The sequence below is a fragment of the Oncorhynchus keta genome, chromosome 17, assembly GCF_023373465.1.
Source record: "Oncorhynchus keta strain PuntledgeMale-10-30-2019 chromosome 17, Oket_V2, whole genome shotgun sequence".
In the NCBI taxonomy this organism is placed as follows: Eukaryota; Metazoa; Chordata; class Actinopteri; order Salmoniformes; family Salmonidae; genus Oncorhynchus; species Oncorhynchus keta.
In genome coordinates, this window is record NC_068437.1 from 29,359,900 (window position 1) to 29,372,319 (window position 12,420).

The following is a 12,420-nucleotide window of genomic DNA, read 5'->3' on the forward strand; positions in this document are numbered from 1 at the left end:
TAACCTCTTCCCTCTCCCTTTCTCCATCCTCTCCCTTCAGAATGATCAGGGAGGTCAGAGGATGTTGGTGAATCGTTGGAGTTCCTTCCTAAAGACTCGTCTCATCTGCTCTGTGGCTGGACCCAATGGCATCGACACACACTTTGACGAGCTAGGTACAGACGCGTGTGTGTGTGCGTGCGTGCGTGCGTGCGTGCGTGCGTGTGTGTGTGAAGGCAGGGGATATAACTATAGTACATTTTCTTGATGGAACCCTGAAGCTCTCTCTCCCTTCCTCCCCCTCTCTCTCCCTCTCTCTCTCTCTCTCTCTGTCTCCCTCTCTTTCTCTCACTCTCTCTCCATCTCTCTTTTTTCAAATTAAAATTCAGATTGCTTTATTGGCATTAAACACAATTTGTAGATATTACATTTCAGTAAATACACTACAATGCAAGAAGCATAATGAAATACAGTTAATTTCAGTGATAACAATAATAGTACATACAGTTGAAGTCGGTAGTTCACATACACCTTAGCCAAATACATTTAAACTCAGTTTTACACAATTCCTGACATTTAATCCTAGTAAAAATTCCCTGTCTTATGTCTGTTAGAATTACCACTTGATTTTCAGAATGAATGTAAAATGTCAGAATATAGATAATTATTTATTTCAGCTTTTATTTCTTTCATCTCATTCCTAGTGGGTCAGAAGTTGACATACATTCAATTAGTATTTGGTAGCATTTCCTTCAAATTGTTTAACTTGGGTCGAACACTTTACACAATAAATTGGGTGAATTTTGGCCCATTCCTCCTGACAGAGCGGGGCGGCAGCGTAGCCTAGTGGTTAGAGCGTTGGACTAGTAACCGGCTGACAAGGTACAAATCTGTCGTTCTGCCCTGAAGTTAACCCACTGTTCCTAGGCCGTCATTGAAAATAAGAATATGTTCTTAACTGACTTGCCTGGTTAAATAAAGGACAAATAAAAAAATAAAAAAACAGAGCTGGTGTAACTGCTTCAGGTTTGAAGGCCTCCTTGCTCACACATGCTCTTTCGGTTCTGCCCACATATTTTCTATTGGATTGAGGTCAGGGCTTTGTGATGGCCACTCCAATACCTTGACTTTGTTGTCCTTAAGCCATTTTTCCACAACTTTGGAAGTATGCTTGGGGTCATTGTCCATTTGGAAAGACCCATTTGCGACCAAGCTTTAACTTCCTGACTGATGTCTTGAGATGTTGCTTCAATATATCCACATAATATTCATACGTGGTCGTACAAGTGCTTACATGTCAGGTTGGGGTGGTGAGAGATGCAGACATTTGGTAGTGAGGCACAGTCCATGGTGATTCTTTGGTTGATATTATGGATCATTTGCCAGGAGAGATCTTTGCTTGGTAGAAGGGTGGATATAATCATGTTTGTCCTTGGGAACAGGGTGTGTGCTTTCTCTACCCCTCTTTCTCCTATTGTGCGCAGGTCATTTGTCCCCGTATGTAATGTAAGGTTGTCAAGACTTTCCAGCTTGGCTTGATAGAGCAGTTATAGTGCACTGTCAGTAGTGGGACACGATAATTTAGCTGTCTGTTGTCTTGGGAATAGTCTCTTATCTTCCAGATACTTCCCATTAGTCTATCAGAAGTGCAGTTTTGGGCGGTCTCCTGGGTTGAACCGGATCCTGTCCCTTGTCCTCTGGATGTGTGTTCAGCTGAACGTGTTCAGACTGCTGGGAGGTTGGCAGGTCAGGGTCGTTACAGTTTTTGGGGTGCACACAGCTGCTACAGGTAAAGGAGGGAGTGATGTACTGTGGGCCTCCTATTTTTTAACCCCAAGTTTTGGGTGTTGCAGGCATTGTTAGTGGAGACGTCCATTTTTAGTTCATCATCCACTAAAGGATACATTCTGTCGAACTCTTCTTCAAACAGCTCTAGACTGGCATCAGATCATTACTGTTCCATTATTATATATATTAATATGAATTCAATTTTGGGGTTGTGTCCACATACAACTGTCTCATGGTCTTGTTTCCAGACATTTTAAGATGTTTGTTTGCTTTGCACTGGGCTGCATGCCAAACATTTGGACGTTCAGTGAAAAATAGAAGATCCACATTGATTTCTTTGTCTTTTTGTAGCATAAAGTCTGCTCTTAGGGTCTCTGGGTGCTCGTCTAAAACCTTTGCTTTAAATTTTTTCTTCCCTGCTTCACTGCCAATACCTTCTGCATATTTGATAGCAAGGTTGCTGAGCTTGGGGCTTGTAAATGTATCCATCTTAGTTGATTACAGCTGGATACAGTAGATGTTACAGCTAGTTTGCACTTGGCTAGTTGTACCTAGATGTTTTAAAACATAAACCAAGCCTACCTTTCTTGTTTTCTGTCTGAATTGTTTTCTCTTGCTTGTGTAAGTTTAGTTATTTGTTGGTCTAATCCTGAATACTGATTTGCCAAAACTGCATTTCAGCAGGTGTCTATTTCACAAGTTACAACCGGCTAAATCTATGACGTTAAAATGCCTATTTACTCTGTTCCATCTGATTGCACAATCCACTGTCTCATCTACCCAGCCAGGCAATGTATAAACTTGATCTCCACTATAAAAGCATCTAGAAATGATCTCACATTACTTTTAGACTAACATTTAGTTTTCAATGGAGGATATTTGCGTAAAACTTGCTGTCTTTCTCTTCAACATTTGCAACATTGTTTCAATATTAAAATGAGATCTTCAGCTGTCCCATAGTAATGAACATTTCAGGAGTCAGGATGAGACAGAAAATCAGGAAGCGTTTCTCAGCCAGCTAAAATAATGAATCAGCTGGCATAATTCTTAGGCATATATACAGAAAAAGGTCAGTTGAAAAAAGGTCAAATGAAACAAATTGCAGCTAGTTTACAGTCTTTCCAGCTTCAGTTTGAAGTGATTGTGTTAGATGTGATGTTTGCTAGCTCCTCTGAACAACGGTGTCCTGACGAGTGAGAACATTTACTCTGTCAGGCGAAATCATGCCTCATTAGCTGATTGTTATGCATGTATTCCAAATAAATTCATCTGTTATTAAATGTCACATTTCAGAGGATGTATTTGTGTTGAAGAACAAGGATGAGAAGAATCCAGAGATTTTTGGCCTCTTCAGCACTACAAGGTCAGCTGAGTCATGTTTTTAATGTTCATACCATTTACTGGTATATTGAAATGAACATATCAACATACATTTCTCTCCCCTCCATAGTGCTGTGTTCCAGGGCTATGCGGTGTGTGTGTACCACATGGATGATGTGCGAGCAGCGTTCAACGGCCAGTTTGCCCACCGGGAGAGACCAGAGCACCACTGGACCCCCTACGAAGGCCGGGTCCCCTACCCACGTCCCGGATCTGTGAGTCCTGTTCCAACAGCCACCCCCACAGCGACAACATCTACTGACTTAGCAATATACCTGATTGCCTCTCCAAACCTGATGAATAAGGGTCCAAGCACTGCATGGTGGATGTAACATGATAAGGTCGTTTATGAATTTGCTTAAGCGGTGCACCTCCATCACAGCAAACTCCATATATCCAAACCATACAATTTCAACAATAATTTAGATCAAGGTGATATTCAATCAGCAGAATTTTACATTCTCAGCGCTCCCCTGTCTGTGGCAGCCGCCATTTGCAGATACATAGTGTTACAAGTTGTTGTAGAACCTTTCCTGTGAATGTCATAGCTACTGTAGCTATCTCTGCAGCTAACATCAGGGAAGAGGACAATCTAGGCCTGAATCCAATACAAGCATGCTATATTATGTTTTTATACAGTAACACACAGCTTTAGTAGCAATCATTGCACTGGCATAAAGCAGTTTCTCTGGACCTCCCAGCACATGGTGTCGCAGGGCGTCCATTTAGACTGCTGGCTGGTGGCAACAATGTAATTACTGGTTCAGTATTAAAGTTGGAAATTCAAACATTGCAGATTGTGAAATGAATGTTAGAGACAACAGCATACTAATCAGCAACCAACGTATTTCTTAAAAATATACCACACTCCTGTATAGCCTACCTGAATCTGCATGACATGAGCCGTCCTCGAGCTCTCTCCCAGCTTGGATAGAAAATGTCCGTAAAACCAGTCTAAAGGTTCTACCTAAACCTGTCCCCATAGGAGAACCCTTTGAAGAACCCTTTTGGTTATAGGTAGAACCATTTTGGCTCCTTTCTACAGAGGGCTCTACATGGAACCCAAAATGGTTCTACCTGGAATCAAAAAGGGTTCTCCTATGGGGACAGCTGAATAAGCTTTTTGGAATCCTTTTTTATAAGATTGTATTATTAATGCTAATCTCTTTTTTTCTATGTAGAGGCCTATAGGAGCTGCAATATGCGACGGCGTCGCCTTGCATTTTTATGTGCAAATGTTTTCACAGCGGCCTGTAGGTCCAGGTTGCCGGCCCAACCGTTTTCTATATTGAGTATTGACAACCCAAACGATCTTTCCTGAGACATTGTGCATTATATGTCCATTGTGCTTCACATAATTTGAACGTATCTTGAATGAGGCATGCCAAGATATACCAGAGATAAGGGACTGTTGATTTTGCAACCACACAACTCAAAGGCCAGTTCACCAGTATGAACAAAATCGCAAACCGCTTTTTTTGTTTGAGCCCTCAAGAACAGTTGGTCGCTAAAGATGATCATCTGTTTGCATCTGCCAAGTTGTTGGATGTCCAGTATCCAGACGACCTGTCCCAGACCTACCTGGACACTTAATCTCTTTCTGTAACGTATTGAGGTTGCCAACAACAACAAAGGAGAATGCGAGAAGCTCAATTAAAGATGTTGCAGAACTGCTGTATTTGAAGCACCACTCGCTTCTGCACAATTTCCCTGATGTTCCTACTGCAATCAAGCTGTTTTTAACCATCCCTGTAACCGTCACTTCTGCAGTGAGATCGCTTTCTAAACTAAAATTGAGACGCGCTTTTGAACCTCTGAGTTAGCTCCACTCATTGCACTGGTGCCTTGACCACGGCATTTGTTCACTATATTCCCTTATACTTTCAATCAGTTCAATGATTTATTTTTCAAGTCCTGAGGCACTTTGATCAATCACATTGTTGAAGCACAAGAAACAAATACTTAGCTTCCTAGTACATAAGGAAATTAAACATTTTTATAAATTACTTTTTGGAGGGGTTACTGACAGCATTATTCATATACAGTGCATTCGGAAAGTATTAAGACCCATTCACTTTTTCCACATTTTGTTACATTCCAGCAAAATTTTCAAAAATGTATTAAGTCATTTTTTTCTTTAATTAATATACACACAATAACCCATAATGATGAAGCAGAATGTATTACAAATAAAAAACTGAAATATTACATTACATAAGTATTCAGACCCTTTACTCAGTACTTTGTTGAAGCACCTTGGCAGCGATTAAAGCTTTGAGTCTTCTTGGGTATTACGTTACATGCGTGGCACACCTGTTTTTGGTGAGTGTCTCCAATTCTTCTCTGCAGATCCTCTGAAGCTCTGTCAGGTTGGATGGGGAGCATCGCTGCACAGCTATTTTCAGGCCTCTCCAGAGATGTTCGATCGGGTTCAAGTCCGGGCTCTGGCTGGGCCACTCAAGGACATTCAGAGACTTGTCCCGAAGCCACTTCTGCGTTGTTTTGCCTAGGGTCGTTGTCCTAGGGTCGTTGCCCCAGTCTGAGGTCCTGAGCGTTCTGGAGCAGGTTTTCATCAAGGAACTCTCTGTATTTTGCTTTGATCATGTTTCCCTTGATCCTGAATAGTCTCCCAGTCCCTAACACTGAAAAACATCCCCACAGCATGATGCTGCCACCACCATGCTTCACCGTAGGGATGGTACCAGGTCTCCTCCAGACATGACGCTTGGCAATCAGGCCCAATCTTGGTTTCATCAGACTAGAGAATCTTTTTTCTCATGGTCTGAGAGTCTTTGGCAAACTCCAAGCAGACTGTCAAGAGCCTTTTACTGAGGTGTGTCTTCCGTCTGGCCACTTTACCATAAAGGCCTGATCGGTAGAGTGCTGCAGAGATGGTTGTCCTCTTGGATGGTTCTCCCATCTCCACTTCTCCCATCTCCGCTCTGTCAGAGTAACTATTGGGGTCTTGGACACCTCCCTGACCAAGGCCCTTCTCCCCTGATTGCTCAGTTTGGCCAAGCGGCCAACTCTAGGAAGAGTCTTGATGGTTTCAAACTTCTTCCATTTAAGAATGATGGAGAACACTGTGTTCTTGGGAGCTTCAATGCTGCAAAAATGTTTTGGTACCCTTCCCCAGATCTGTGCCTCATCACAATCCTGTCTCGGAGCTCTACGGACATTTCCTTCGACCTCATGGTTTTTGCTCTGACATGAACTGTCAACAGTGGAATCTTATATAGACAGGTATGTGCCTTTCCAAATCCTGTCCAATCAATTGAATTTACCACAGGTGGACTCCAATTAAGTTGTAGAAACATCTCTAGGATGATCAATGGAAACAGGAAATAGCAAAGGGTCTGAATACTTATGTAACTAAGATATTTCTGTTTACATTTTTTATAAATTTGCAAACATTTCTGAATCTGCATGACATGTCATTATGGGGTATTATTTGTAGATTGTTGAGGGAAAAATACATTTAATCAATTTCAGAACAAGGCTGTAACGTAACAAAATGTGGAAAAAGTCTAGGGGTCTGAATACTTTCCAAGTGCACTGTATATACAGTACCAGTCAAATGTTTGGACACACCTACCCATTCCAGGGTTTTTCTTTATTTTTACTGTTTTCTACATTGTAGAATAATAGTGAAGACATCAACATTATGAAATAACACATATGGAATAATGTAGTAACCAAAAAACCCATTTGAGATGGTAGAAGTTTGACCGCAGAGTGAAGGAAAAGAAGCCAACAAGTTCTCAGCATATGTGGGAACCCCTTCAATACTGTTGGAAAAGCTTTCCAGGTGAAGCTGGTTGAGAGAATGTCAAGTGTGTTCAAAGCTGTCATCAAGGCAAAGGGTGGCTACTTTAAAGAATCTCAAATATATATTTTTTGGTTACTACATGATTCCATATGTGATATTTCATAGTTTTGATGTCTTCACTGTCATTTTACTATGTAGAAAATAGTACAAATAAAGAAAACCCTTGAATGAGTAAGTGTGTCCAAATTTTTGACTGGTACTGTATACAGTATATAATGAAAAATAGACAACTATGTCAGCATTGGCTCTCAGAGCTTGTTTGAGCATTGCAGGGCAGGAGGGATGTCTGGTACGTCAGTGAATCATTGTAGTCTATCACAGTGTAATGCTATTTTCTTATTCCAGAATCTATTCTCCCCATCTCTCTCTCTCTCTCTCTCTCTCTCTCTCTCTCTCTCTCTCTCTCTCTCTCTCTCTCTCTCTCTCTCTCTCTCTCTCTTTATCACTTCTCCCTCTCCATCTCTTTCCCTTCCTCTCTCTTTCCAGTGTGCCAGTGAGGTGAATGGTGGTGGGTTCTCAGGTTCTAAGGAGTTCCCTGATGAGGTTCTGCGATTTGTGCGTTCCCACCCCGTCATGTTTAGCCCGGTCCTCCCCCTCCACCGCAGACCAGTTCTACTGCAGACAGAGCCAGGGGGGAGGAGACTGACTCAGATCGCTGTGGACCGTGTCCAGGCCCAGGATGGACACTATCATGTTCTGTATATAGGAACAGGTACAAATCCTTAAATTGTCCAGTGCTGTGTACTGTATCTTCAGGGTTAGTGCTCCCTCCACTGGGCATACAGTATCACTCATGTATGCCCAATGTTCAAAGTATTCAAATGATTAAAGTCACTCAATCTGTCTTTCATGAGAACTTGCTTAAAATATTTTGATCTCCAAAAATTTGACAAAAATTTGACTCTTCCATTTGGATTTCCTTTCTGAATGGGTGGTTGTATTGGTGAAAGGGTTACATTTACATCAGATGATACTCTCTCCCGTAGGCGACTCTGTGGTGTTGAAGGTTATCACCATCTACAACAAAGACACAGACACCATAGAGGAAGTGCTGCTGGAGGAACTGCAGGTGTTCAAGGTACTGTTGTTAGTCACCGCCACCATGTGGCAAACAATAGTCATTGCACACATAAAGAAGATTGGCACTCAACAATTTGATTTAATTGTGGAAGTTAAAAAATATATATATTTGACTTCTTTATAGGTCCCTTTTCCAATAACTGAGATCATCATATCAGCTAAACGGGTATGAAAACTATGTATTGTCTTAAAATGTTTAATTAATTTAAAAAACAAAGTTGTGCGGTTGTTTAAAACTGTAGTACCTTCATCTAACCACAGGATCACAGTGTATTGACATCTGAATGTGGGTAATGTAATGCATTTTATGTTCTTGTTATCACAGGAGGCTGCTGAGGGCTGAACGGCTCATGTTAATGGCTGGAACGGACCAAATGGAATCACCTGGAAACCATGTGTTTGATGTATTTGATACCATTCCACTGACTCCGCTCCAGTCATTACCACAAGCCCTGTCTCCCCAATTAAGGTGCCACCATCCTCCTGTGCTTGATATATACTCCAATGTGTACCTTCATTCATTTCTGTCCCTGTTTTGTCATTTCCATAGCAACAGCTATATGTGGGTTCTGAGGTTGGTGTGGCTCAGGTGAGGCTCCATCAGTGTGACCTGTACGGGTCTGAGTGTGCCGACTGTTGCCTAGCGAGGGACCCTTACTGCGCCTGGGATGGAATCACCTGCTCACGATACTACCCTGCTGGGGTTTACACCAAGAGGTGAGACACAAACACAGAGGCACACAGGCATGTACAGTCACACACAGACACAGACTCGTGCACATGTGCACAAGCACAGAGGTGCAGAGGGATTACATATCACTCATTAGCACCTCATCCAGCACCTCTATCCTCTCTAATTCCTCTCTGTCCTTATCTCACTCTCTCAAATGCCAACCTAACACCCTCCTCCCTTACCCCTTTCTCTCAGTAGACGATTCAGGAGACAGGATGTTCGCCATGGCAACGCTGTACAGCTGTGCAACGGGCTACAGATTGATGGTCAGTCTGTGTGTGTGTGTGTTTGTTTTCGTACATTATCAAGAACCCACAGTCCTAATATTTCGCCTGAAAGTCCCGAAAAGGTAGTCCTGAATTTGTTCAAATGCTATTTTAAGCATAAGGGTTCGATTTAGTGTTACAACTAGGGTTTAAGGTTCGAGGTATTTGGGGTTAGGGTTAGGTTAAGGTTAAGGTTAGGGTTAGGGTTAAGTTTAGGGTTAAGGTTAGGTTTAAGGTTATGGTATTTGGGGTTAGGGTTAGGTTAAGGTTAAGGTTAAGGTTAAGGTTAAGGTTAAGGTTAAGGTTAAGGTTAGGGTTAGGGTTAGGGTTAGGGTTAGGGTTAGGGTTAGGGTTAGGGTTAGGGTTAGGTTTAGGGTTAGGTTTAGGGTTAGGTTTAGGGTTGGGGGTTTAAAATATATATATATATATATATATTTCACCTTTATTTAACCAGGTAGGCTAGTTGAGAACAAGTTCTCATTTGCAACTGCGACCTGGCCAAGATAAAGCATAGCAATTCGACACCTACAACAACACAGAGTTACACATGGAATAATCAAAACATAGTCAATAATACAGTAGAACAAAAGAAAACAAAAAGTCTATATACAGTGAGTGCAAATGAGGTAAGATAAGGGAGTTAAGGCAATAAATATCGTTGGTGGCGAAGTCATTTTAATATAGCAATTAAACACTGAAATAGTAGATGTGCAGAAGATGAATGTGCAAGTAGAGATACTGGGGTGCACAGGAGCAAGATAAATTCAGTATGGGGATGAGGTAGGTAGATAGATGGGCTGTTTACAGATGGGCTGTGTACATGTGCAGTGATCTGTGAGCTGCTCTGACAGCTGGTTCTTAAAGCTAGTGAGGGAGATACGAGTCTCCGGCTTCAGAGATTTTTGCAGTTTGTTCCAGTCATAGGCAGCAGAGAACTGGAAGGAAAGATGACCAAAGGAGGAATTGGCTTTGGGGGTGACCAGTGAGATATACCTGCTGGAGCGCGTGACGCTATGGTGACCAGTGAGCTAAGGCGGGGCTTTACCTAGCAGAGACTTGTAGATAACCTGGAGCCAGTGGGTTTGGCGACGAGTATGAAGCAAGGGCCAACCAACGAAAGCGTACAGGTCGCAATGGTGGGTAGTGTATGGGGCTGTGGTTACTAAACAGATGGCACTGTGATAGACTGCATCCAGTTTGTTGAGTAGTGTTGGAGGCTATTTTATAGATGACATCACCGAAGTCAAGGATCAGTAGGATGGTCAGTTTTACAAGGGTATGTTTGGCAGCATGAGTGAAGGATGCTTTGTTGCGATACAGTAAGCCAATTCTAGATTTGATTTTGGATTGGAGATGCTTAATGTGAGTCTGGAAGGAGAGTTTACAGTCTAACCAGACACCTAGGTATTTTTAGTTGTCCTCTCCGCTCGTCTGCGGAGAGGTGTATCAGAGAATCACCAGCAGCAAGAGCAACATCATTGATGTATACAGAGAAGAATGTCGGCCCGAGGTTTGAACCCTGTGACAACCCCATAGAGGCTGTCAGAGGTCCGGACAACAGGCCCTCCGATTTGACACACTGAACTCTATCAGAGAAGTAGTTGGTAAACCAGGCGAAGGCAATCATTTGAGAAACCGAGGCTGTCGAGTCTGCCAATAAGAATGGGGTGATTGACAGAGTCGAAAGCCTTGGCCAGGTCGATGAAGACGGCTGCACATTAATGTCTCTTATCGATGGTGGTTATGATGTCGTTTAGGACCTTGAGCGTGGCTGAGGTGCACCCATGACCAGCTCTGAAACCAGACTGCATAGCTGGGAAGGTACGATTGAATTTGAAATGGGCGGTAATCTTGGCTTTCGAAGACCGTAGAAAGACAGGGTAGTATAGATATAGGTCTGCAACAGTTTGGGTCTAGAGTGTCACCCCCTTTGAAGAGGGGGATGACCGTGGCAGTTTACCAATCTTTGGAAAATCTTTGGGTTAAGGAATATAGGAATATTTTAATGATCAAACATTTCTACACTCCAAAAAGTCCTGACATTTCGTGTGTGTGTGTGTGTGTGTGTGTGTGTGTGTGTGTGTGTGTGTGTGTGTGTGTGTGTGTGTGTGTGTGTGTGTGTGTGTGTGTGTGTGTGTGTGTGTGTGTGTGTGTGTGTGTGTGTGTGTGTGTGTGTGTGTGTGTGTGTGTGTGTGTGTGCGAAGCTGTCCCATCTGAGATTTACCTCCTATGAGGTATGTTTTCATGCAGTTCATAATTTTGAAGCTCAGGTCCATAAAAAAATGTACCTGTGGATGATAGAGAAGTGTGTATAGAGAAGCTTTGTGTGACAGGCATGAGGATAAAAGAGATCACTGTAAGTTGAATTACTATGTTGTCCTCTTTTTTATATCTCACATCTAATGTCTCCTGATGTCTCAGTAGGGGAGCAGTACCAGGGTGCAGCGGAGAGGCAGGTGTATGGGGTGGAGAGTAACAGTACTCTACTAGAGTGTACCCCTCGTTCTCTACAGGCCAGAGTCATGTGGTACATACAGAGGGACCCAGAAAGAGAGGAGGTGAGACACACACAAACATCACTTTCCTCCCCTATTCCCTGCTTTCCCATCTCTTTTTAACCTTACCCTTCTCTCCATACCTCCAGGTCGGAGGTGATGAGCGTGTAGTTATCACAACCCACGGGCTGCTGTTCCTGCGTGTTCGGAGCGGGGATGCTGGTGTGTACGTGTGTCAGACGGTGGAACATGGCTATGTCCACACCCTACTGAGGGTCACGCTACACGTGTTGGGAGGGCAGAAGGTTGGAGCCCTGATACACAGGACAGGGGAGGAGGGGGAGGGAGAGGGGGAGAAAAAAGCAACCTGTCACCTCCCTATAGATACCTCTACAGGCCCCCACCCTGGTTCCAACTCTGACCCAAGTTCCAGGCTACAAGGAGCCCTGCCAGGGTTATCCTTAGCCCCAGCCCCAGCTCCAGGCCCTACCTCCAGGCTGACAGGCCCTGGTACTACATCCAGGCTGCCAGACCCAGGAACAGGCCCTTCCTCACAGCTGTGGTACAAGGAGTTTCTCCAGCTGATAGGCTATGGGGACTCCCAGCAGGTGGAGGAGTACTGTGAGAGGGTCTGGTGCTCAGGGAAGAGACGCAGGAAGACTAAACGCAGATACACCCAGCCAATGGAAGTAGGAGAGAGGAAGGGGAGGGGGAAAGGAGACCCACACCGAGCCCCCAGACACACCTTGGACAACTGAGGGGGGAGAGAGTGAGAGGGTAGGGACTGTACAACACACACACACACACACACACTGGGACAGGTAGAGAATACTACAACCAACAAAGCTAAAATGTGGCACTGTCTTCTTT

At 43.4% G+C, this 12,420-nt stretch overlaps 1 protein-coding gene across 4 annotated transcripts in view; it reads left to right on the forward strand.

Moving 5' to 3' along the window:
• Nucleotides 1-12,420, forward strand: part of LOC118396756 (semaphorin-3E-like) — a 53,133-nt gene that overhangs the window by 39,360 nt on the left and 1,353 nt on the right. The window contains exons 8-17 of one of the 4 annotated variants that reach the window (XM_035791170.2): nucleotides 41-155; nucleotides 3,061-3,130; nucleotides 3,218-3,362; nucleotides 7,463-7,688; nucleotides 7,963-8,054; nucleotides 8,181-8,222; nucleotides 8,607-8,773; nucleotides 8,988-9,055; nucleotides 11,480-11,613; nucleotides 11,700-12,420. The exon at nucleotides 11,700-12,420 is cut by the window's right edge and continues 1,353 nt beyond it. In XM_035791170.2, coding sequence (XP_035647063.1) covers nucleotides 41-155; nucleotides 3,061-3,130; nucleotides 3,218-3,362; nucleotides 7,463-7,688; nucleotides 7,963-8,054; nucleotides 8,181-8,222; nucleotides 8,607-8,773; nucleotides 8,988-9,055; nucleotides 11,480-11,613; nucleotides 11,700-12,308 — 1,668 coding nt within the window. In that variant the 3' untranslated portion in view covers nucleotides 12,309-12,420. Of the gene's footprint in view, nucleotides 1-40; nucleotides 156-3,060; nucleotides 3,131-3,217; nucleotides 3,363-7,462; nucleotides 7,689-7,962; nucleotides 8,055-8,180; nucleotides 8,223-8,606; nucleotides 8,774-8,984; nucleotides 9,056-11,476; nucleotides 11,614-11,699 lie in introns of all 4 variants that reach the window. The other 3 variants (XM_035791169.2, XM_035791167.2, XM_035791168.2) reach the window with 3 other exon arrangements.